This window comes from Brassica oleracea, chromosome C1 (genome assembly GCF_000695525.1).
Source record: "Brassica oleracea var. oleracea cultivar TO1000 chromosome C1, BOL, whole genome shotgun sequence".
Taxonomy (NCBI): domain Eukaryota; kingdom Viridiplantae; phylum Streptophyta; class Magnoliopsida; order Brassicales; family Brassicaceae; genus Brassica; species Brassica oleracea.
The window spans coordinates 4,867,457-4,893,850 of NC_027748.1; the positions used below are offsets into that span (position 1 = coordinate 4,867,457).

General features: G+C 36.4%; 4 protein-coding genes across 4 annotated transcripts; 3 read left to right on the forward strand and 1 right to left on the reverse strand.

Moving 5' to 3' along the window:
• The first annotated feature begins 6,019 nt into the window (after window positions 1–6,019).
• LOC106314817 (folate synthesis bifunctional protein, mitochondrial) lies at window positions 6,020–8,466 on the forward strand. The gene is made up of 3 exons (XM_013752638.1): window positions 6,020–6,293; window positions 6,568–6,764; window positions 6,846–8,466. The coding sequence occupies exons 1-3, from the start codon at window positions 6,178–6,180 to the stop codon at window positions 8,318–8,320; spliced, it is 1,788 nt and encodes a 595-aa protein (XP_013608092.1). The 5' UTR covers window positions 6,020–6,177; the 3' UTR covers window positions 8,321–8,466.
• A 2,285-nt stretch (window positions 8,467–10,751) lies between these two features.
• LOC106314809 (senescence-induced receptor-like serine/threonine-protein kinase) lies at window positions 10,752–14,473 on the forward strand. Its single transcript, XM_013752633.1, has 11 exons — window positions 10,752–10,908; window positions 11,004–11,550; window positions 11,620–12,092; window positions 12,170–12,314; window positions 12,422–12,493; window positions 12,578–12,649; window positions 12,745–12,825; window positions 12,907–13,300; window positions 13,497–13,623; window positions 13,702–13,954; window positions 14,039–14,473. Exons 2-11 carry the CDS (start codon window positions 11,066–11,068, stop codon window positions 14,439–14,441), a joined length of 2,505 nt encoding a protein of 834 aa, XP_013608087.1. The 5' UTR covers window positions 10,752–10,908; window positions 11,004–11,065; the 3' UTR covers window positions 14,442–14,473.
• Window positions 14,474–16,033: 1,560 nt separating this feature from the next.
• Window positions 16,034–17,614, forward strand: LOC106343504. Its single transcript, XM_013782737.1, has 5 exons — window positions 16,034–16,235; window positions 16,345–16,502; window positions 16,707–16,946; window positions 17,055–17,218; window positions 17,303–17,614. Exons 1-5 carry the CDS (start codon window positions 16,143–16,145, stop codon window positions 17,464–17,466), a joined length of 819 nt encoding a protein of 272 aa, XP_013638191.1. The 5' UTR covers window positions 16,034–16,142; the 3' UTR covers window positions 17,467–17,614.
• Window positions 17,615–22,482: 4,868 nt separating this feature from the next.
• Window positions 22,483–26,009, reverse strand: LOC106307633 (TBC1 domain family member 5 homolog A). Its single transcript, XM_013744641.1, has 5 exons — window positions 25,543–26,009; window positions 25,349–25,452; window positions 25,080–25,256; window positions 22,853–24,813; window positions 22,483–22,775 (listed from the first exon to the last, which is right to left on the reverse strand). Exons 1-5 carry the CDS (start codon window positions 25,695–25,697, stop codon window positions 22,620–22,622), a joined length of 2,553 nt encoding a protein of 850 aa, XP_013600095.1. The 5' UTR covers window positions 25,698–26,009; the 3' UTR covers window positions 22,483–22,619.
• Window positions 26,010–26,394: the final 385 nt, after the last annotated feature.

Sequence of the window (26,394 nt, forward strand, 5' to 3'; positions counted from 1 at the left end):
CGTGGCTTTCAATTTTTCTTCTCTGACAAAGATTTTTCTTTTTGTTTAGTAAAGAGATGCAACAAATTATTTCTCTCACAAAAAATGATTTGAGTTTGGAGTGTGCAATGGCGATAACGATGGAGACATCGATATAGACGACGACGTAGACGACAGCGAAAATGGAGACAACAACACAGACAACATCGATGACGGAAACAGCGACATAGATGAAGATGGAAACGTAAACCACATCAATATAGATGAAAAGCAAACCCCAAGGCATCTTCTCCTTCTTGCTCTGCTGTGATCCTTTTTTGATTTCATATTCTGCATGTGACAAAAGATCTCTCCGGTGAATCCTTTTGATTATGTACCATCCAAATATCTATTAAGTTGCATTTGTTCCAAAGGACGAAGACGATCTCCCTCCATCAAAGTAATTTTCTTTTCATGTTTATTTCTATTGGATAAGCAATTCTGACAGAAAAAAATTTAGCTGAAAGAATATTTTTGGTCTTGTTAATTCAAAATGATTTTTGTTCTTGGTCATGATTATGTATGCGATGAATTTTGTGTGGAGGAGATTAAGAGATGAATGTCTTTGTTCTTGTTAATAGAAAATGATTTTTGTTCTTGGTTACCATAGGAACAAGACTATCCACAACACATGTCTTCTTGCCTTTTTGTTGTACACATGGAATTTGCACTTTTGTTAGTGAATATTATAATGTTGAAGTTTAGAAGAAGTTTATAACATGTTAGAGCCTTGTGTAATGTTAGCTAGAGTCTTGTGTACATAATTTTCATCAGTTTTTAAAATGTGTACACATGTACACTATAACTTCTAAGTACATCTGGACATCGAATATGTGTATTGTTTTACCATGACTATAAAAGGTGATTCCCTATAGTATTTCATGTACTTGTTACCCATCAATTCCATTTATTTTTATACATGACATCATTCTCATGTATCTTAACATTTTCTGTACATGATTAATTTTCTTTCTAGCTAGGTTGTCTACTTTAATTGTGTCTATGCGTTGTTGTCCATATATACCTTTTAAATAATATTCATGCATAAACTAGCGTTCCAGACATTGTACACGTTCTCATGTGCAAATTGAAAAATTTACCAAAACAAGAACTATGTTGGCCATTTTACAATAAAAATATCATTGTTCCATACTCCCCAACCTTCTTTCTATATGTTGGAAGATTGGTATTGCTATATGTTGGAAGGTTAACATTTTGTGTATATGTGAATAGCATTACATCAGTGTAAACATGAATATCGTTACAGTGTTGTACACATGGATATTATTACGTATATACGGATTTAGCCTCCTTGTCCTCTCCACGCTCCATCATAGGCTCTACTGTAAGCTGCATCGATACTTACATATAAAACAAATAAAACTTCAGGATATTCACACACACCAAAAAGAAAAATTCCTCATGTACACCCAACCCCACGTGTACACACGTACAACCTAGTCATTATGTACACTCAACCCCCCTTTGTACATACGTACCCTAACACAACATTGTACAACTATACATTCATATTAACATGTACAACATCGCAAGTGGCGTACATACATACCTCTCATCTAACGCTCCCTCCTCTTGTTGAATCTCTGTTAATCAAACAAAACAAAACACCACAAACATCTTAGAAATCTCGGCAATCTAACCCAGAAACAGTGCATCCCAGAATCAAAAAACTTAATCGGAACTCTAACCACACAACCAGAAAGTAGTAAAGCGAGAAAAGTGTCTAACCTTTTCCTTTTCCCTTTGATTCTTGTTTTTTCTCGACGACATCGTCTTCTCCATACTTGGTTTACCTTTACAAAGGACAAAGTGGTCTTCAACCACACTAAACTACGTCAGTAGCACATTGTGATCTACAATATAATAAAAAGATGGAAAGTGACGTGCAATGAAAATAACTCTTCAGTCAACGTCCATTGCGTGTGCATGTGTTCAACAAATGTCAACGATAATAAATGATACATTAAATTTATGTTTTAGTGCTTTGGATGTTAGCCGCTGAATAATTTAAGAATATAAGATGAATGCTATATCTAAATTATACTAATGTTTTCAAGAGTCAGTCTAGTTATTATACTTAGGGATTATTTAAGAACATGTCCCTTCTCTTGGTGTCTCTACACAAAGACGTCTCTTGGATGCATTTTACTATTCAACGTGGAAGATTAATGTAACTTTTTTCTTGATGGTGTATCTTAACCGGATGGATTGATAAGAATCATAAGATATTTGGAGGAAAGCACAAAATTAATCAAGGAAGAATCTCGGCGAACGCACTATCTTGGGAGACGAGAGGTCAATAGATGTCGATGCTTTTGGACCGTTGAATTTGGGACTTTAGGAGCACTTCACTTCTCACTATATGATTCCATTTCATTTAGTACTTGTTTTTTTGTCGAGACACTTGTTCACAATACACACGGTACGCTATGTTTTGAAACTAGGCACAAAAATCCTGAGTTTAGAAGTAACGAAGAAAGTACAAACAAACCTTTTATCTTTAAATTCACTGTCTTGCCTTAAATGAATCATGAAAAATTTTGGTGATGCAGATAATTTTTTTAATAGTAATCATATGATATTAATATATAAATATATATACACACATATATGTGTATACATGTGTATTTCAGGTTATATGCTCGGTTATTTGATTTATTCGAACCCAAATCCAAATTCCAATGTTATATGAAACTGGCTCTGTTCAGGTATTCTAAAGGATCCGAAACGTAAAATAGATATGAATTCAATTTGGGCTTCAACTAAATGTTTTACTTTTAAACCTAGCTATCCAATTCCACGCCCGAATTGGCTCATGCCTATTAATAATTTAATACCATACGTTACGTAGAAAGAAAGCTAAACGTTTACACATATTATGTGCTGTTTGATCAAGGTAATAGATTAAACTGAAACAAACTATAAAAGACAAGCCAAATATGCTGAATCCCACAGTTTGACGATTTCTCACGAAAATCAGTTTCATTAATTCATCAATATAATGATTCACTTATTGCCTCTCTATCAAGTGCATTTCAAAAGAAAGGTTTTCTATTTGGTGAAACAATATTCCAGGAGATTTAAGAAAAAAATAACTCGACATTAAATCTTCAGTCAGATCTCTCACAGCGACATCTGCATGAGTCAAGATCATCCCTTCATTAGAGACTTATACAATGATAAACTTCATAAACATCAACAAAGAAAATATCAAAGCAATCATAAGTATCACTTCATATCCAACAATTAAAAAAAACAAACAAAACAAAAAGAGATATATATGATGTAGTGATACTCGAACTACCTGTCTACCCAACACCCAAGAGCATAAGCTGATACAGCTAAACATTTGCACATCTCACCAACCATTTGAAATCATAGAGGCAATTATGTGAGGAATCTAGAAAAGGTAAGTCCACCCAAAGATGTATAAAACGAAATCTCAACAGAAAATAATAGAAAGGATCTAACTTTAGAATACCTAAAGATCATCTCGAGAGATCGGAAAAGATTCCTTAACATGCTGCTCCTTAGCAAGCTCCGCCTTAGCAAGCTTCTCCTTAGCAAGCTTCTTCTCCTCCTTAGCATACTCCTTCTCAAAATAACATTTCTCGTGGGGGATAGCAAAGGAGGTAAGAGAAAGCCATGCCTCCGAAGCAGATATGAAGGAGAGGGTTGAGGGAGCTGGTCTGGATGTATTTGTCGTTGTAGTTAATTATCGAGACCTTTCATCACATAGGTCTTCACGCTCTCCATTGAATACGTCGATTTGATATAGGCGGGAAGCTCATTAACCTTCTTCCCTTTGATCTCACTGTAAAACCTCCTCATGGACCTCATCGCCATTTTGATCTTCCTCTGTCTCGTCTGAATTTGTTTTACGCAACGTGACAGAACACACAAAATATGGTTTTTTTGTTTTGATTATAATTCAAAAAAAATTTCTTGCAATAATTCGATTTATTTCCAAACTAATAGGTATTAGTTTAGTAAGTTTGATCATAATTCAATTTGATTTTTTTTTCCTTGCAGTAGTTCGATTTATTTCCAAACCAATAAGTATTAGTTCCATTTATTTCCAAACCAATATGTACTAGGTGTTTTATCCGCACATGCAGACATAATCTTCTTCATTTTTTTTTTAATTTTCATAGTAGAAAAATATTATTTCCAGATAATAATATAATATATATAAATATATATATATATAAGAATTATCTTTTTTAAAAATATTTTTATTTTGACAATTTATCTTTATACAAACTTTTGCTTAATTGATATTAAATTTGAAATTTTTTTATATCTTAATTTTTTTAACTTTTATAATAGAAAACATTATTTTCAGATAACAAAAAAAAAATATATATATATATATAATAATCATCTTTTTTTAAATATGTTTTATTTTGAAAAATTTATAATAATTTACAATTATTTAATATAACTTATAAATCTAATATTATTAACATAAAATTCATTTTTAATTTTTTTAAATTTTATAGTAGAAAACATTATTTTCAGATAACAACACCATATATATATATATAATTATCTTTTTAAAAAATATTTTTATTTGGCAAATTTATCACAATTTACAATTATCTAATTTAACATATAAATTTAATATTATTAACATAAAATTCGTTTTTAATTATATATAAAAATTTATTAAGAGTAGTACGTATGCGAAAATTTACTTTCACAAAAATAATAGTATAGATTAGTTTAATGAGTTTGATTGTAAGTTTGTAGCACTACAACCGAACTGATTTTTTTTAATAATTATAACTAGATCTTGACCCGCACAACCGTACGAGTTTTTTTATTTATATATTAAAATATTTTAGTTTATATAAAAAAAATTACCAATAACTTAATGTAATTTAGTGTTATATATTATGTAATTCTATAATAGCTATGTTTCCGTGGCTTATATATTATTACTATAAATTTTATATTTTTGTAACAAAAATTATTTTAGAAACTTTATTATGTAACATACTTTTTTATTTTAAATTTATATGAAAGCAAATTAAATTGGATCTATATAGTAGAAAATATATTTTTGAGATACTGTAAAGAATTTTTTTTAAAGAAAAATTATAATACATTGTACTTCAAAATATGTTTGTAGTAAATATCATATTTGAGAAATACACTAAGTTGGATAAAATATCTTCTTTTAATTTGAAATAGAAATGAATATTTCTAACAAAATCTTTGTAAATTTTATTTTTGAAATTAATCAGTTTAAATTGTTATTATCAGTGAATATATAATTATAATACTTTATATAATTTTAAATTTTCCTATATAAATCAAAATCAAAATAAATTTTAATTTCTAATTATAGTTTATGATAACTAAAATTAAAATTAATTACTTTTGGATATAAAATTTAAACTGATTCCGAAAATATTTTAAAAGATTTTTTTAGAACTTTCTTAAAAAATATTATATATTTATCAATACATGTTTGTTAAAACCACATCTATATAAATGTTGATACATGTATAATGTATAACATAATTAATAATAATAACACTTATTATGAAAATATAATAGTGTTAGATTTTAATATTTGATTTGATTTTATTATTTGCATGGTGAAATTCTAACATTAAATATTATTATTATTAATTAGATCATATGCAGATATTAACTATAGAATAATTAAATGTTATTATTATTAAGTAGATTATAAATGGTTATATGCAACTATAATTATATGTTGATGGAATAAATATATTTTCGAAATTATCCATATCTAATAATATTTTGATGGAATAAAAAAGATAATTAAATATCTTGTTAAGATATTGTTATGAAAATACAAAAAAAAAGAAGTGAGTAACTTTCTATTGATGGTCCATTTAAAATATCACACATGAAAAATGGTCGTAACTCTCGATAGTATAGATTCGATTTTGTTCGAAATTGAAACGGCTAAACCGGTTATAACCGCTAATTATTATGTGTATTCTATGTACGGATCGGTCAGATCCGATTCAGACACTGGAGTACTCGTTTGCATCGCCTTCCCCTCAGTCAGTCGTCACTCGTCAGCACACCTGAAGGGAACGGCGGAGAGTGACGTAAACACGAACGGTTGATAGGCACCGTTTCAAGTTGCCGCCGATGATATTAAACCGCCGAAAGCAAAAGATATCTCAGAATCTCCCATTACCCCTTTCCGAAAGATCCTCACTTTCCTTCCTCTCACTGCAATCAATCTTCAATCCCCTCTCTTCCAGGTTTGCTTGATTCTGTCATAAACTCTTGAAAGTATTAAGCTTTTGCTTTTTTCGATTTAAACTGAAAAAAGTTTCGATTCCTTTGCTCAGTATCATATGTCACGAGCATAATGTTAAAGATGCGAAGAGACTAGTGTTTGTTATGTTTATCTTCTTGATTAGTTTCAATCTTCGATCTGTTTCGTTATCTTTGAATCAAAAGTCAAACACTTTGTCTGAATTTAGCAGTGTCTGTAATGTGTAAAGCGTTGATTCAGGTCTTTTGTCACTGTAGGATGTTAATGATGGGAAAATTAGGAACCATGATCCACACCGGTAGATTCCTTCTCCGCCGCTTCTCAGCACCTCCACCTGCGGTCGCTATGGCTGTGACCGCGAGTCGCGTCTCCTTCCACCGATACTACTCGTCCAAGTTCATCTCTCTCGTGTCTCCACATGTCTCCCCATTTTCCTCTTTATTCAGACCTCAAGGTACCTCGTGGCTTCCTTGAACGTAGTGAAAGATTCAGTTTTATAATGTTAGATGATTGATTCTACTCTTGATATGTGTAGCATTAAGTAGCTCAGCTTTCTCATCTTTATCAACACCTACAAGAGTTCAAGTCGACTCTACAGAGCATGAAGTTGTGATCGCCTTGGGAAGCAACATCGGAAACAGGATGAACAACTTCAGAGAAGCCTTGCGGCTAATGAAACTTTACGGCATTCACCTAACCAGGCATAGCTGCTTATACGAAACAGCTCCTGTTCACGTGACAGACCAACCAAGGTTCCTCAACGCTGCAGTGAGAGGCGTCACCAAGCTCCCACCTCACGAGCTTCTCACCGTTCTCAAAACCATCGAGAGAGACATGGGACGTACGGATGGTATCCGTTACGGACCAAGACCGCTCGACTTGGACATACTGTTCTACGGGAAGATGAGAATCGCTTCCGATAAGCTCATCATACCACACGAGAGGCTCTGGGAAAGGCCCTTTGTGTTAGCACCTCTGGTCGATTTGCTAGGAACAGCTGTTGACAATGACGCGGTCGCGCACTGGCACTCGCTTGCCTTACATCCCGGCGGGATTCACCAATCGTGGGAGAGACTAGGCGGAGAGTCACTCGTCGGACAAGACGGTGTACAAAGAGTGTTACCGATAGGAGATAAACTCTGGGATTTCACCAGCAGAACTCATGTGATGGGTATACTTAATCTTACCCCTGACAGCTTTAGCGACGGAGGACAGTTCCAGTCGTTAGAGAATGCAGTTTCTCGCGTGCGAGAAATGATCTCTGAAGGGGCTGATATAATCGATATCGGCGCGCAGTCTACGCGGCCGATGGCCACTAGAATTTCTAGTCAAGAAGAGTTGGAGAGACTACTACCGGTCTTGGAAGCTGCTCGAGGTTTGCCAGAGATGCAGGGAAAGCTCATATCAGTGGATACTTTCAACTCAGAGGTTGCTTCAGAAGCTATAAGCAAGGGAGCTGACATACTGAACGATGTATCTGCTGGAGCCTTAGACTCAGATATGCATAAGGTTGTTGCAGAATCCGGGGTGCCTTATATGGCCATGCACATGAGAGGAGATCCATGTACAATGCAGAGCGAAGAGAATTTGCAGTACGGTGATGTATGCAAGGACGTTGCTTCGGAGCTCTACACGCGAGTTAGGGATGCAGAGATCTCTGGGATTCCGGCTTGGAGGGTTATGATCGATCCAGGGATCGGGTTTTCAAAGAGAGTAGAACACAACTTAGATGTTATAACGGATCTTCCGAAAATCCGGGAAGAGATGGCTAAGAGAAGCATAGGAGTGTCTCATGCTCCTATTCTTATAGGACCTTCAAGGAAGAGATTCTTGGGAGACATTTGTGGGCATCCTGAGGCTGCTGAGAGAGATGCCGCAACTGTTGCTTCTGTTACTGCTGGCATTCTAGGAGGTGCTAATATCATTAGAGTTCATAATGTTAAAGATAACGCAGATGCAGCAAAAGTATGTGACGCAATGCTGAGAAGAAGAGGAAGGTCAAAAGGATGATTATAACTTGTGTCAATTTGCTCAATGACCAAGTTTCAATGTTTCATTAAGAATATAGCTATACTAATCTTGTATTTAGGTTAGTAGATAAAAACACTGTTTTCCATTTTTTTTATCCTTCCAGCAATAAAGAGTTTGTTATATTGTTTGCCTAATCTTCACTCATTCTATAGCATACATATTATACCTTGGAGTTTGAAAGTGTCACTTGTTAATATTTTAAACCTTGAAGTTTTTTCGTTCACACTTTTAACCAGGGTTCTAAAAATCGGTCTAGGCGGCGCCTAGGCAGCAATTCGGTCCTATCCGAAACGATTTTCTTAAAATCCGATTTATACCGATTTATATGATTCAAATTGGTTTAAACTGTTCTAAATCGGTTAAAATCGATCTAAAATTGTCTATATATGTTAAATAAAGCAATAATATTATTACAAATCTACAAATTTGTCTACTTTCTTCTGTTTTGTATATCTAATTTTGATAATTCATCACAATAATTTTATAATTAAACTTAAAAACTAAAATATGTTATACAAATGTATAAAATATATAAAATAAATCAACAATTTGCTAACGCCTAGGCCTCGCCTAGGCTCCGAATAATCCACCTAGTCGCTAGTCCTCTATAAAGCGCCTAGTTACCGCCTAGCGATTTTTAGAACATTGCTTTTAACCTTTAAACAGGTACGAAAATGATGTGTCAGGTTTTTTTATCAAAAATAATTATTTAATTAATAAAATAAACAAAAAAATTAAATAAAATCAGAAATTAAAATTAAAATCAGAAAATTTAATAAAACTCATAAATTAAAAAAAAATCAGAAAATTAAAAATATTAGAAATAATTAAATATTAGAAAATTTAAAATTCAATAAATAAATGAGATCAAGTAACATTTCAGATGGATAAAACATTTTTGCTATCTGGGAACAAGATAAAAGCAACATTCCGAGTGGGTCAATGTATCTATTTTGATATTGTGTTGACAAGATTTTGGATATTATGGTTGTTTATATCTATCCAAATGTATGATTTCTTTCAAAACACTGTCAAATTGTTGATGAGCAATAACATTTGTAATTTTGATTTGCTTTGATTCTTAGAAGTGACCATAATACTTTTCCAAAATATGTGATCATTGTCTTTTTGAGATGTAAGACCAATACAAGAATATACATAATTATACCAATTTTCATTAGTAAGATTTTATATTTATTTACTACTACAATTTGTGTGTGCTACTAGTCCATGATGATTATCTTTCATTTGTGTACTAGTTGTCAACTTTGCAAGCAACAACTTGAAGGGATTAAACTACATCAATCAATGTTGATCATTCATTCACGTTGAAGGGCACTTTCCTAAAATGGCTGTCAAATGATCAAGACATTTTTCAAAAAAAGAAGTATTATTGTATTATTATTTAACTGATACATCTAGGCCTGAGACTTTTATCCGAGATCCGGATTCGATCCGAGATTCGATCCGGATCCGATCCGAAAATCCGGATATCCGGAGGGGCCGAATCCGGATCCGGATAATAAAATGTTGGATTCGTCAAAGCCGGATCCGGATATCTTGATTTTTTAGTCTGGATATCCGGATCCGTAAGTTTTATTAATAACTTTTTCAAAAATAATAATATCTATATATAAAAACTAATTTTATTTAATATATTTTTATTTTTGTAATAGTATATGTAAATTTTATGTAAATTTTGTAATATTATACATAGAAATAATTAAAAGCATTATATATTTTTATTTTTAAATTATTTTTAATATTTTATATATATTATTATTATTATTTTATTTATTTTAAGGATCCAAATCCGGATCCGGATATCCGCCGGATATTACAATTTTTAGAAGGATATCCGACACCCGGATATCCGAGAACCTCGGATCCGGATAAGGATAATAAAATTATGGATCCGCCGGATAATGATCCGGATCCGGATACCTTAAAATTGCCCGGATATCCGATCCGTCCTAGGCCTAGATACATCCATATGCACTGATTCTGAACATTTTTATGGTTTCCTCCATCAATCAAAGTTGGAAAACCAATAATGAATTACCTTGTGCTTTCAATCAATCTAGAGATGGTTAACCATATACATAATGGCAAGATTTGATAATGGCTAAACCAAGTTCTTGTCCATTAAATTTATCTGGTTGGTTGAGGTTAAGGTCGTTTCAACTAGTTATAAAATCCTACCCAACAAAGAAAGGAAACTTTAAGAAATTTTTAATGAAATGATAAAACAAGAACCACCTAAAGTGTTGACATATGCCATTAGTCATGATTCACAAAGATGCATATTTGACTTTTGTTTATGTATAATGTAATTGTGTATATAACCAACATGGTTATACTATTACTTATATGGAGTTGAAGCTGATACGTGTATTAGCTGTCATTTTGATCTTGGCTAGTCTTTATATTTGCATGCGAGAGCATAGTCTATACCAAAGTAAATCTAAATCATTTAGTGATGATAATGACACGTCTAACCCTTCTTTTATAGATTGCAATCACAAGCTGTGTTTTTCTTGTTTTTGTTCATGCTCAAGACCAATCTGGTAAGCTGGTACTTAGAAGCCTTTTGCTTCTTCTAACATCTATTGTTCATGGTACTAGATTTGTGTTTTTCATGTTCTGTGATTTTTTTTCTCAGGTTTTATTAGTATCGATTGTGGGATACCAGATGATTCAAGCTACACTGATGAGAAAACAAACATGAAATACGTTTCGGATTTGGGTTTTGTTGAGTCTGGAACAAGCCATAGCATAGTTTCAGACCTACAAACAACTTCTCTCGAAAGACAGTTCCAAAACGTGAGAAGCTTCCCTGAAGGTAAGAGAAACTGCTACAACATAAAACCTCAACAAGGGAAAGGTTTCAAGTATCTGATCAGAACACGTTTCATGTATGGGAACTATGATAATATTAGTAGAACACCAGAGTTTGATCTTTATCTTGGAGTCAATCTATGGGAAACTGTTGTTCTTGTCAATGAAACGGCTATAGTAACCAAAGAGATCATTTACACTCCTCCGTTAGACCATATTCATGTCTGTGTTGTTGATAAAAACAAAGGAACTCCGTTTCTGTCTGTCTTGGAAGTAAGGTTTGTGAAGAACAACACGTACGACACTCCGTATGAAGCTCTTATGCTTGGTCGGAGATGGGACTTTGGCACAACAAGCAACCTTCAAGTCAGGTAAACATAGTCTTGATTACTTTTTGGTTAATGTTACATTTAGCTACTAATTAAACGTTATTTTTATAGGTACAAGGATGATTTTTTTGATCGGATATGGATGCCTTACAAGTCTAACATGAAGATTCTGAATACATCCCTCACCATCGATGAAACTAACCACAACGGGTTCAGACCTGCGAGTATAGTCATGAGAACTGCGATATCACCAGGAAACGAAAGCAACCCGTTGACGCTTACATGGTCACCGGATGACCCGAGGTCGAAGTTTTACGTATACATGCATTTCGCTGAAGTTCAAAAGCTGCAAAGCAACGAGACAAGAGAGTTCGATATATACGTGAATGATGATCTACTTGCCGAGAATTTCCGACCGTTCTACTTGTTTACAGACACACGCTCCACTCCAGAGCCTGTCGGGAGAACGAAGAATGAGATTGTCATAAGGAAAACAGATTTATCTACTCTTCCACCGATCATCAACGCTATTGAGATTTATCAGATCAATGAGTTCCTTCAGTTACCAACAGATCAACAAGATGGTAAAGGCTTGTTTTGAACTTAAACAAGATATACTCTTCTCTTTATATTCAGTTTTGTGTTTTTTTTTTTGTCTTAGTTGATACCATGATGAAGATTAAGATGAAGTATGGAGTGAAAAAGAAGAACTGGCAAGGAGATCCATGTGTTCCAGTGGACTATTCTTGGGAAGGTCTTGAATGTCTCCACAGTGATAACAATACTTCTCCAAGACTCATTTCTCTGTATGAATTTTTAAATAACACAAATGGTTTGTTCTAATATACTCTGTTTTGCTCTGTTCTGCTCTGCTCTTTTCTCTCCTCTTACATGTAAGCGTTGTGCTTTTCAGGAACTTAACCTCTAGTGCATTGACTGGAGAGATTGATCCAGCTTTCGCAAACCTAACATCAATAAACAAATTGTCAGTACTTCTTGTCTCTTAATAATTAACCTTGATGCACTACATGGTATACAGACTTGTGACACAAGGAACTATCATTTGCAGGGACTTATCAAACAATAGCTTAACGGGAGAAGTACCTGACTTCCTCACCAGTTTAGTAAACTTGACTGTATTGTAAGTCTTGCAAACTATAGTGGTGAGATTTACAAAAGCAGTAGCGTTCTGTGACTTGCGAGTTTATACTGGTTTATGTATTCATATATATGTAGAAACTTGGAAGGAAACAAGTTAATTGGTTCCATTCCAGCCAAACTGCTGGAGAAATCAAAAGATGGGTCTCTTTTATTAAGGTAAGCACCTAAATATATATGAGGATGATCATTTCTCTGTAAAAGAGATACCGATTGAAGTTTCTATGTTGTAATCTTTAGATATGGTGGAAACCCTGGTCTTTGTCAGTCTTCTTCATGTCAACCAACAACAAAGAAGAAGAAGAGTGGTTTCATCGTCCCACTAGTAGCAGCAGTCCTAGTTCTTCTCGTTCTTTTGATCGTATTAGCTTTATTCTGCCATTTCAAGAGAAGATCTCGAAGAGGTGCAATCTCAAAAAAAATGTCTACTAATGGTGTCAACACCGGACCACTGGACATAGCCAAAAGATACTTTAACTACGTAGAAGTTGTCGATTTCACAAACAACTTCGAGAGAGTTCTTGGCAAAGGAGGCTTCGGTAAAGTGTACCATGGTATTTTTAATGGAGATCAAGTCGCTGTCAAAGTACTTTCCGAAGAGTCTGCGCAAGGCTACAAAGAGTTTCGAGCTGAGGTCAGTTCTCTTTATTAGGGATATATATCCTACATCGGGAATTCAATGGGAAATTAAGTAATATATAAAAAGTTAGGGTCAATCCACTTGTCACCAATTGGTTTTAAGTTGGAAGCCCTAATAAACTCGAATTTAACACTCTTCTTTGTAACTTCGAATCATTTTTAAGTTTCCAAACTAATATATAGGCTTTCAGGTTGAGCTTCTGATGAGAGTCCATCACACAAACTTGACATCTCTTATAGGATACTGCAACGAAGACAACCACATGTCGCTAATCTACGAGTACATGGCTAATGGAAACTTAGGAGACTATTTGTCAGGTTAGTCTTTGGATAATTAGTTTCCAGCGTCTTAACTAAGTAACTAAACTTTGTTTTGTTTTTTTACTTTTTATAAAGGCAAAAGTTCATTAATATTGAGCTGGGAAGAGAGGTTACAGATATCATTAGATGCAGCACAAGGTCTAGAGTATCTCCATTATGGTTGCAAGCCTCCCATAGTTCACAGAGATGTGAAGCCAACTAACATCTTACTCAACGAGAAGCTTCAAGCCAAGATAGCTGACTTTGGCTTATCTAGAAGCTTTCCGGTCGAAGGGACCAGTCAAGTCTCCACCGTTGTCGCTGGAACCATCGGTTACTTAGACCCCGAGTAACCAACGTCCATCTTTGAATCTATATTATTAACCACAATACAGTATTGGTTATTGCTTTTTTTTAAAATCATTTTCTTCAGGTACTATACAACGAGACAAATGAATGAGAAAAGTGATGTTTACAGTTTCGGAGTGGTTCTTCTTGAAGTGGTAACAGGAAAACCGGCAATCTCACGTTCGAGAACACAGAGCGTGCATCTAAGTGATGTGGTTGGTTCAATGCTGGCCAGTGGAGACATAAGAGGCATTGTGGATCAACGTTTGGGAGGTAGATTTGAGGCTGGCACGGCTTGGAAGATCACGGAAATAGCATTGGCTTGTGCCTCTGAGAGTTCTGCACAGAGACCAACGATGAGTCAAGTCGTTATGGAGCTGAAACAGAGTGTTGTTGGGAGGGTGACGACAGATGGAAATAGTCATAGGGATCCTGTAAGAATGGTTACGATGAATCTTGATACTGAAATGGTTCCTAAAGCGAGGTAAAGATGGATCTTGTGGATTGATTAAGAAGAAACTCTACAGTTTACACATTGTTTTCTCTTTCACGTATACGTTTGAGGTTTTACAGTATGAAAGGTTTGTGAACTTTGTGTGTGTAAACTTAAGTTCAAATATATGCATGCTCTTTGTATCTCTTGTTCACAAACGTTTAAAAACGATTAACTATGCGTTAGACATATCATCATCATAATGATACGTTCAGGATTGGCCAATCATCATCCCATCATTAACATAGATTCATTTAGAATTTGGGCCAGAACAATATTTTTTTGGGATATGTTCAGGATTAGCCATGTACAGCAATAAGATTCTATATGAATCTATGATGATGATGCTAATGTCTAAAAAGGCGTTGGACTTATACTTAGAGATGGCAAATAGGTTATCCCGTCCCGGACCGCAGCGAGACTGACTTCAAGCTGGTCATGTAGGGTAAGACCCGCGCGGGAAACTGTCTCCAAAATGGCTACTCAAATCCGTCCTTCGATATGTTTAAGCCTTTGTGAGTCGGCCTGCGGGACAGGTGATAATGCACACAGTAGGACGCTTTAGGACGTGATTCATGTCGCTTCAGCTGCTTCAGGACGCTTCGGTACGCTTTAGGCCACTCCAGAACATGATTGAAGTTTGGGATTGAACTGGACATGATTCTCAGTCATTGTTTTGCTTATTTGTGATTCGTAACACTTGTTTTAGTTAGTTTTGTCATACTCCAAACATATTAAAATACGTGAGTTCATAACCAATAAACCAATGCATTATAGTTTACTAAATCCCAAATTATATGTTGAATTCAAAATTAAATAAAACCAAACACCAAATCAGAGTTGTCATTCCCAAAAGTAAATAAAATGAAAATACCAATTCAAAACAAAAAATCACATTTCTTGTTATTCAACTTGATCACTAACTATCGATTCAAATGATGGGAGTGTCTCTTCTTCACCATTAACATCTCATGCTAGACAACACAATATTGGTGCTTTAAATTCAAACAAGCTTAACTTTGTATTGTCTGTAGTTTAACTTTGGAATGTATTCTTCTCTTTTTCATTCAGAAATATTGTTCCTCCATCATTTACAATCTTATAACAAATAAGAGGACAACAATATGTGTTAGTGATTGTTTAACACATTCACATCATCTTAAGAACAAGCATATATATAACTAGAGGCCACTGCCTAGAACTCACCAGCTACGTAAACGATGGACTGTATACTACTATCATCATCAGCAAACGTTAGGATCTTTTTCTAATCATCATCATCCGATCATTAACATTACTAATGATCATTGTAGTCTGAACTCTCAAATACTTAGCATAATAGGTCCTTCTTTGGGCCAAGTTTAAAATACAAGTATGACAAATGAGGCTCAAATAACCACTCCCTTTGGTTAACCAAACCAATCTTCAAGTAGTCAGAATTTTTGTTTGGTACAAACAAAAATCGAAACCGGTTTGGATTGATAATTGGTAACCGGAACAAACCAATTAACTTTAAGACAAGGAGTTGCAAAATAAATAGTCACGATTATTGGTGACGTGTCCATTTATTATTGGATAACATGACGAATGAGCCTAGCAATTCATCTCCTTGAGCGAGAATTTATCACAAAGGGGAAGAAACAAACGATTTTGATTTGGCGGATTCAATAGAGAAAGAGCTTCCTTTGAGAATAATATGGCGGAAGAACCCCAGAAGTTGTCTTCTTCAGCGTCACAGCAACCTTCTTCCTCTGATAAGAAACCCGAAGATTCTGGGATCAAGCCTCAGGTTTGTGACTTGCTTTCGAATTGTTGATTTGCGTCTTTTCACTTTGATTCTTCGAACAATTCATGCGTTTGATCGTGAATTGACTCAAGATTTCAATTTCGTTTTCCAGAATCCAGATCGAGCTCCAATGTATCCACCAGGTATTGTTCCCGGGTACGATGAACAAACGAACCGAGGAGCTGGGATCTATGCGGTTCCTGTGCATCATCATCAATTTGGAGCTCTTCCCTCCAACTATCTTATCCCTCTCACTTACAATCTTCCCACGTAAAGTACCTTCCCTTCTATATCTTTTTTTTTTTTTCTTTTCGAATGAAAATTCCCTTCTATATCCATTGGTTAAGTGGTTTAGCTTTAAGAATTAGCACAAGTTGATGACCCCCTTTGAATCCAAAACCATTGTTTAGGTCAAATCACTTGTACAGGTAGAAAACTATAGGCTTGGTGTTGATAGTTTTATATTTTGTGTAGAACTAGGCCAAGCAATGAGACCGAGGCTGGGGGAGAGAACCAAGCCCAAGCTGGACAGGGTCAGCAACAGCAACAGCCTGCGCAACAGAGGCAAGTTGTTGTTGTACGGAGATTCGAGATCGCCTTCCAGCTTGACATATTCCTCATACTCAAGCTTGCTGCTGTCATCTTTCTGTTCAACCAAGATGGATCCAGACAGAGGCTCGCTGTCCTTGTGATTTTCGCTACCATCATTTACTTGTAAGACAAACTCAACTTGGTGGTGGTGTTTTAAGCCTCCCATTAATTTAATTGATCAAGAAGAGTTTGAAAATGCTGTAGCTAATGATGTATGTTTGGTGTTGACAGATACCAAACTGGAGCCCTTGCACCTTTTGTCCGATGGCTCTCACAAGGTATGCATAGAGCAGCTGTACCACCACCTCGACCTCAACCACCTGCTGCTGCTGCTGCCAGAGCTGATAATGATGATCCCGCTGCTGCAATGCCACTAAACGATGCTGTGGTTCCCGGTATTTCTACTTTCCCATGATATTAACTGAAGCCATCAACTTATGTAGCAGCCGTTTGTTTTATTTTATTTTCCTTTTGTGCAGAGGGACAAGAGAATGGAGGTGATAACGCGAACAGAGCAAACGCAAATGAAAATGTCGATGCAGCTCCCCAAGGGAATCAGTGGTGGGGAATAGTGAAAGAGATTCAGATGATAGTTTTTGGCTTCATAACTTCACTTCTCCCTGGCTTTCACAACATAGATTAGACTCTTGTTTTCTTCTGTCGTCTTTGATCTCGTATGTGAAAGTACAGGAAATAGTAAACTTAAGACTCAAAACCTTCAACAACTTTAATGTATGTGAGCTGCAGTTTTCTACTTTTGCCTTTTATTGTTTGAAGCAGAACGGAACTCATAAACTAGGTGTCAAAATCAAAATAGAAAAACTCATACAGAAAAACAGAGCAGAAAACAGAATACAGTCAAAAAAGTTTCCTCCGTGCATGGAGATATATGGAGAGACAAATGAGCTAATGAGGTTTGAACTATTTTCACCTTCAGAACTAAGCCAGTCGTCAAAGAAGTGCCTCAAAGTGGATCTACTCTATATAGAAAAACAGAGCAGAAAGCAAACCCCTATAGACAAACAGAATAGAACACAATCAAAAGAGATTGGATTCCACAATTAGGCTCTCAACAATATCAAAGAGATATGTAACGTGTCAAAGAAATGTCTTTACAACAAGAATATATGCAGAAAAAAAGAAAGGTATATAGCCTTGGCTTTTCACAACATGTCTCTCTTTCTTTCATTCATTTATCTTGCTCAGAACGTTCCTGCAGGTGAACAATACTTGAGAACCATCAGAACCGTGCACATGTGTTAAAAAAGAGAGGCAAATGCCTCAGGCCCACTTTATATCGTTAATTTTGGGGCTTATCTTTTACAAATACATACATTACCATGTATTATATACAAGACATCCACGATATGTTGAGTGATTTCATGAATGAGTAAGACGTTGAACTACAAAGAAGCAATATAGATAAGGTCTGATCAAGTTTTGAGATGCTTTCTTGTTACTTGCTAGAATTAGAACTCTGTTCGAGACATTAGATAGTAGTGGCTTCAACGAAACAAACATTATTTCAAGTGAAAATAATGTCAAGTCATGTGTTAATCAAACTAAGATTTACCTCAAAGATTTACCTCAAGAGCTTTGATATGAATTTTTTTGTGAGATGAAAGCAACTAGTGGTTTGATATCATCATAAGCCATAATCAAGTTGATGAACAAAGAGTCATTCATGTTCATGCAAGAGTGATCAATCACTTGAAACATAGTGTTACGCTTTAGACCATAAGTTTGATAGAAAACAATTCTTTTAAATTTTATGAATTTTTTGAATCTTTGTATAAAAAGATGCACAAAGAAGGAACAAAAAAAATTGCTTGTAAAAATAATAAAACCATAATCATTCCATACCATGTAGATAGAAAAATTCATTTTGAAGAAATAATAAAAAGTCAATTATTTTTATATCACTAAATAAATGTAAAGATCCAAATATAAAAAAAGTTAGTTATTTCATTGTAATATGGATTACAACAAATTATATACTTTTGTCAATCGTTAAAACGATAATATATATTTTTAATTGATAATGGACATTACATTTAAATCTATCGTATCAATAAATTTAATGTACATATCTAATAAATAAATAATAAAAAGAATTATCTTCAAATCTTTACTTGAATTTTAAGAATTGGTTATTTACATTTTATATAGAGTTTGGCAGGAAGAAAACTAAATTGTCTTGTTAAAAGGTTTCATCGCCTACAAGGAGTCTACTGGATTAGACCCTTGTGAAAAGAAAACAGTTGGCTATTTTTAATGAATTGAAGTCTTCGACCCGCTTCGATGTCACCAGAATTCAGTTTTATGAGAAGATCAGGTTTCTGAAAATCAAGTATGAAAACACATTAGGAAAGAGAAAAAGAAACAAGATGTGTTTTCTAAGCCTCACCAGCGAGATTTGTTTCATCTCTATGTATATTTGGGGAGACAAGATAAAATTAGTTATGCCATGGAGATTCGTTGAAGGTTGGTTCTTTAACGTACATATCTAATGAATGTATCATATCAATAAATTTAATGTACATATTCTAATAAATAAATAATAATAATAAAATCATCTTCAAATCCTAACTTCAACTTTAAGAATTGGTTCTTTACGTTTTATAATAAATTCTTCATTAATTTTTTTCAAATAAAATTATCATAAAAATCCACCAAAAAGTAATCAACACAAATCTTTATTAGAATTAGAAAATTAGTGAAATGAATAATACTATAATTTAAAATATTACTAGTATGATTTCAAACACATAATTTAATAACACAAGAATTGATGAAATATATAACTGAATAAATTGAGCCAGAGATAACACAGCTCGTTAAAGAAGTATCAGCAGAGGAGATAACAAAGGTTCTATTTGCAATGCCCAGTGAAAAGTCTCCCGGTCCAGATGGGTATACAGCAGAATTCTTCAAAGCATCTTGGCCTGTTATTGGAGCAGAGTTCATTCTTGCAATCCAATCGTTCTTTGGAAAAGGGTTTCTACCGAAAGGTGTTAATACAACGATCCTAGCTCTAGTGCCAAAAAATTTGGAGGCACGTCGAATGAAGGACTACCGGCCTATTTCTTGTTGCAATGTTCTTTATAAAGTCATTTCGAAGATTATTGCTAATCGGCTGAAAGGAACTTTACCAGAATTCATTAGTTTGAATCAATCTGCATTTGTCAAGGATCGGCTGCTCCTAGAAAACTTACTGCTTGCAACAGAGCTTGTCAAGGACTACCACAAAGAATAGATATCAAGACGTTGTGCTATCAAGATTGATATATCGAAGGCTTTCGATTCAGTGCAGTGGCCATTTTTAATCAACGTTTTGGAGGCAATGAATTTCCCTCAGAAGTTCATTCACTGGATATCTCTTTGTGTTACCACAGCGTCCTTCTCGGTTCAGGTAAATGGGGAGCTCGCAGGATACTTTCAGAGTAAAAGGGGGCTCAGGCAGGGTTGTGCTTTGTCACCATATCTTTTTGTTATATGTATGAATGTCCTATCAAAGCTTCTGGATAAAGCAGCCTCTGAGGACAAGGTTGGGTACCATCCTAAGTGTAAAAATCTTGGGCTCACCCACTTGAGTTTCGCAGATGACATAATGGTGTTTACGGACGGGAAAGCTCGATCAATTGAGAGCATAGTTGAGGTCTTTGACAGATTCGCAGAGGTCTCCGGTTTGAAAATTAGCATGGAGAAATCAACAATCTACTATGCTGGCCAGCATAACATGAATATCCAGACGGTTCAAGCCCAATATCAGTTTGCTTCCGGACAGTTACCAGTTCGATACCTTGGTCTCCCATTACTAACCAAGTGTATGGGAAGACAGGACTACCAGCCTCTTATAGAGCAAATCAGAAGACGCATTAGCCATTGGACAAACCACTTCCTATCAATGGCCGGACGACTCCAACTAATTGCTTCGGTTCTTATGAGCATTGCAAATTTCTGGGTGTCATCTTTTATCTTACCGGGAGAATGCATTACAGAAGTTAACAGCATCTGCTCTGCATTCTTGTGGTCAGGCCCTACGCTAAGCTCGAAAAAAGCAAAAATTTCTTGGGATATAGTGTGCCTACCTAAACGAGAGGGAGGGTTGGGGCTTCGTCCCTTGAAAAGGGCCAACATGGTAAGCAGTTTGAAGCTCATATGGCGTCTAACATCCCAGCAGGCGTCCCTATGGGTTAAGTGGGTTCATACCTATCTGCTACGTAACGGTAACTTCTGGTCTACTAAAGAGAATACATATTTAGGTTCATGGATATGGCGTAAACTGTTGAAATATAGAGACAAGGCCAAGATTTTCCACATAATGGAGGTTAGGAATGGCAGATCAACGTCCTTCTGGCATGATGTCTAGTCGGATATGGGGTGCCTCTTTGATGTAGTCGGGCCCAGGGGGTGTATCGATATGTGTATCAGAGCAATGGCATCAGTGGCCTCTGCTTTTAGCAGGCGCAAGAGGAATCATCGAGTGGATGTGTTCAATCAGATTGAGGTAGCCTTGGAGAATCAGCTTTTAAAGGCTGTTGATGCAGAGGATATTCCTTTGTGGCAACAGAAACAAGGGACCTACAAGAACTTGTTCAACACAAATAAAACATGGCAACTCATTCGACAAGCCTCTCCGACAGTTTACTGGCACACAGGGGTTCGGTTTCAGTACATGGCTAGCTCTGCACAACAGGTTAACAACTGGGGATCGTATGCTCACATGGAATTCAAGCATTGATCTAGCTTGTATATTCTGTCAACATAGTGTGGAAACCCGCAACCATTTATTCTTTGAGTGCGCATATACTATGGCAGCATGGACCAAGTTAACACGCGGACTTCTTGGTTCACACTTCAGTGCTGATTGGGATAGTTTGATTCTTTTGCTAGTCAACAACACTCTCGATTGCAGGGTCAGATTTCTGGCGCGATTTGTTTTTCAAGCAACCATTCACTCTCTCTGGAGGGAAAGGAATGAAAGACGTCATGGCTCAAACCCTATGCTTACTGCACTGCTGGTCAGATTTGTTGATCGCCAAGTGAAGAACAAATGCCTATCCATCAACGCTATGGGAAACAACAGACTTGAAGCTCTTCTGCAGCTCTGGTTTGTTTCTCAAGAATAATATGCTTTAGGAAAGTTTATCTCTTTCAGTTTAGAACACAAACGTTACACATGATGTACAAAAGCTTTTTTTTTGAATAAATTTAACATTATATTCAAAAAAAAAAAAAACTGAATAAATTGAATACCCCACCTTAAATCTCGCCAACCGAAATGTTTTTCCTTACATATAAGCAGTTTGCCTTTTATTGTTCAAAGCAGAGGAATGTGTCTTTATTTATACCATCTGATCTTATACCATTTCTAATTTATTTTGTTATATTCTACTCTAAAATAGAACATCCCTATAATAAAGATGAAATTATTCCAATGTATTCTCCTATAATAGCAATCTTCAAAATATAAAGTAAAAAATAGAGATTGATATTTCTTCCCTTAAATATAGAGTGAAAATAACAATATCTATTTTAGAGGAAGAAATGAATTAGAATGAAATTGAAATTAAATGCTATAATAAAAGTAAAAATAACAATGAATCAGAGATGCTCTAAGATATTCTACGTCAAAATGTCATGAATATAAAGAGTATGCTGATAAGACATTTTCTTTTATTATTACGTGCTCTAAAAATACTTTACAAAAAAATAGGACGTATGTACATATACAGAGGGCGGAACAAGAAGAATCAACAAAAATGTCCATCACATTTCCAACAAAAATGTCCATCACATTTCCAACAAAAGATTACTGATCTTCCGAAGCTCCTTGAGAGCTGTCGTGGCTGTGACTTGTCCCTTTTCGACCAAGTTGGCCTTAGATATGTTCTCAACTAATCCTGCCTGAACCTGACCTCGTTCTTGCTGGAAAACAGACTCCATCACCTGCACATTTGGTCAAAAAGTCATTAGAACGTTTCTCTTCTAAAAGAGTAGCTGAGAATGCGAGACTGAGTCTGTACCTGAATGTGTTCGAGCATGGAATTGCCAAGGTTCTTCAATGTATTCATCACATTCTGGTCTGTCTCCCCTTTGCTGCTCGAAGATGAAGCTTGTTGAGAAGAATGCGACTCAGAAGAGCTAACCAAATCGCTCTTACTACTTTCAACACCATTGGATCTTGTCTCCTCGCCAGTGAGGTTGCGTCCAAACTTCCAAAACCACTGGAACTTCCCTGGAAAAGCCTTATTACGCTCCTTACTCACGGCCACAGATTTATCTAAATCTGTGGTGTTCTCTTCGTCATTAGACTGAACTAACGGAAACTCAATGCTTGGTTGAGAGGAAACGGGAAGAGGCGAATCTACTGCGCTTGTTTCTTGATCTTCAACTTTTTCATTGGCAAACAGAATCGACCTGGTGCTGCTATCTGAATCATTCTCTATGGAGTTTGAATGTCTGAGTGGACTGTTAGGATCTGAGAAGACATCAGATGAAGTCTCCTCAACTGTTGCTATGCTCTCTTCACCAGCAGATGCAAAATCCACATTTCTTTCCTCGGTTTCTTGAACTGAACCATCTTCATTGTCCAGAACATCTTCTCTACTAGCTTCCTCGGTTTCTTGAACTGAACCATCTTCATTGTTCACAACCTCTTCTCTATTAGCTTCCTCGCTATCTTCATTGTTCACAACATCTACTCTATTAGCTACTGAGCTATCTTCATTGTTCACAGCCTCTACTATATTAGCTTCCTCAGGTTCAGAAACAACCTGCTTATTAAAATCTTCCAGCAAGTTCCTTGCCACTGATGCTAAACCAGCTTTACTCTCTGTCTTGGCGCTATGTGTAGGCTCAGACTCTGCTCTGAAAAGCCGTTTCACCTTAAACCATGACGCCTTCTTCTTCGGCGGTGGCGCTGAAGGATTCTGTTTCTCTTCCTCAGCCGTAAGAACTCTCCATTTCTCCTCCCAGTAACTCTGTGGAGTAATGATCAACGGAGATTTAGGAGAAGTGGACCCCGAAGGGAAGCTGTTAGTCCTCGCCGGTATCGCAGGACTCATGCTCTGATCAAAAACGTTGTTCACAGACAAAGCTGATGCTCGCACATCCTCATCTAAAGCCAATGCTTGTAACGACTTAGCCTTCTCTATTACCTTCCTCACATCAATCTTCTCCGGGAGATTCAACAGTCTCTGGAGACAAGAAGCTGCGTTCTCAGTAGCGAGCAAGGAAGATCTTAAACACAAAATCATCGAAACCGCCATCCCGGAGATTAAAGCTCCGCGTGGAGAGTCAAAGATCATGAAGCTGTGGCTTGTTGTACTGTTATCATCCTCATCTCTTCTCGCAGTGTTATCAGCTGAGAAGATCTCATCCCACACTACCAACAGATCCTGAAGCAAAAACTCTCTTCCAAACAAAACTCTTAACCAACGGAGCCCAAAGTACTGAGGCTCAACTCCTAGCTCCACCAAATGGCTATGCAGAGACGAGTCCACAAACGATAAAAGATTGTAAAACGCAGTGCACGCCTCGAGAACCGGAGGCAAACCAGTGTGGGAACCGCTAGCTGGAGAGTAAGCGAAGAATCCAGCCATCGAGACGCAGCCATTCGATCCACTCATGAGAGCGTCGAACATGCAGTAAGCGTCATGCTCCATGAACTTATCCGACAAGACAATCCCCAGCTCTCCTTCTGCTCCGTAAGCATCGCTGAGCATCACGATGGACTTGATCTCGGGATCCAGCTCGTCTAAGCTCACTACTTTCTTGGAGCTCCCGTGGATTCCACCGACCTCGTCGTCTGCGAAATCCTCAAGAAGCTTCTTGAAATCGAAGTTGTAAGTAATGTCTCTCTCCTCGAAGGATAAGCCGTCGAACTTGTCGGTGAAATGGTCTTCGTAGGTTTTACGCACTTCGGAGAGACGCTCAACGTCAACGTGGAGTACATAGAGCAGAGGAGCCAGAAGCTCGTGCATTCCTAAAACAACAAAAGAAAACGTCAGATCATTAGTAAAGCCTAAATAAAGATTTTACATTTTTAAAGCTATGTGTAACAACCCGCCCGTGCTCTGCAGAGCATCGACCCCAACCCCAGACTCCATCCAGGTAGGTTGTTACAAGATCTCACCATTTAACAACCCACAACTTGGGGTTGTTAAAGGATGAGGTCTAGGGTTCGCGCACCAACAACCTACCTTGGGGGAGCTTAGGCTCAAAGGTGAGATTGTCACACGATGTTTATACCTTGTCGATAACCATACTCGGGATGTTTAAGGCACCACAAGAGTAAGATACGTCTTAGCATCCCTTGACAACCAGGAGCTTGAAAGTACCTCCAGTGCTCAGGATATAGCCTTGATAAGTCCTGATCCAATGTTTTCTCTAGCTCAGCGTTACGAAAGAACCTACCCCATGTACTATCTGCCCATTACAGAAACGGTTCCATATTAAGACCAAAGACGAATGTATCTACATATGATGAAACATGAAAAAAAGGATCTTGTTTTTGTTACCTGGGTTTTGAGACAAGGGATTGTCGATGGAGAGATCAGGGGAGTTTCGTAGATCTTTAGACAAATGCGGATCTATCAAGAGTCGTCTCCTTAATGACGCATATCTAATCATCATCACAGAGGGAAACGATAAAAGAAGGAACTTTAGCAAACAGACAGGATTGTGTTCATTGATGAGTAATTAAAAATTTAACCTTCTGCGAGATTCGGCGGTTGCTTTGCGAAGATCATCGATGGAAGAAGCTTGGAAGGGGAGAACGCCGAGATTCACGCGCCACCGTACGCCTCTTAGATTGGCGAAACGGTGATCAGGTTCCGGCATAGATGGCTCGATCTCCGACGGAAGCATTAGGCTACTTCTTCGTGTTTCGCACAAAATAGATGTTTATTCTTGGAGGAATATAAAGCGATTCCAATCAGATCGGAACACAATAAGATAGGAGAGAGAGAGAGAGAGAGAGAGAATCAATTCTCTTTTCTTTTTTCTGTTTTTGTTGTTGTTAATCTCAGAGGAGCAGGTTCTTCATTGATTTTCTCATCGTCTGTGAATAAATGAATAAAGAAGAGAATAGGAAGTTTGTTTGTTTCGTGAGGAAAGCAAAACTTATTAAAAGGTGACCTGTCGGAGCAAAGTGTCGAAGATGATGAACAAGTACCAGCTCAAAATACTACTCTTTATTTATTTTCCTTAAATTATTGTTACCTGACTTATCTTTGATTTGTTTTGTTTTATACAATAGAAAAAAGGGTAAAAAAATCAGATGACTGTTTCTAAGAAAATAACACTGCTCTAGGTAAATTACCGTTTGGTTTAATTTTTAGTGGTCGGTCTAATCGTTCTACGCATCTATCTAAGCAATAAATCTAGGCCTCGAAATATGAGATTTTATCCGCGGGGCCCGGCCCGTTTGATCCGCAGCTGGGCGGGTGCGGGTCGAACAATTTAGAAAAATCGATTTGTGGGTGCGGGTGCGGGTTATGAGCATTTTATGCGGAGCGGGTGCGAGTTGGTGGATTTTGAAACGCGGATACCCGCCAACCCGTAA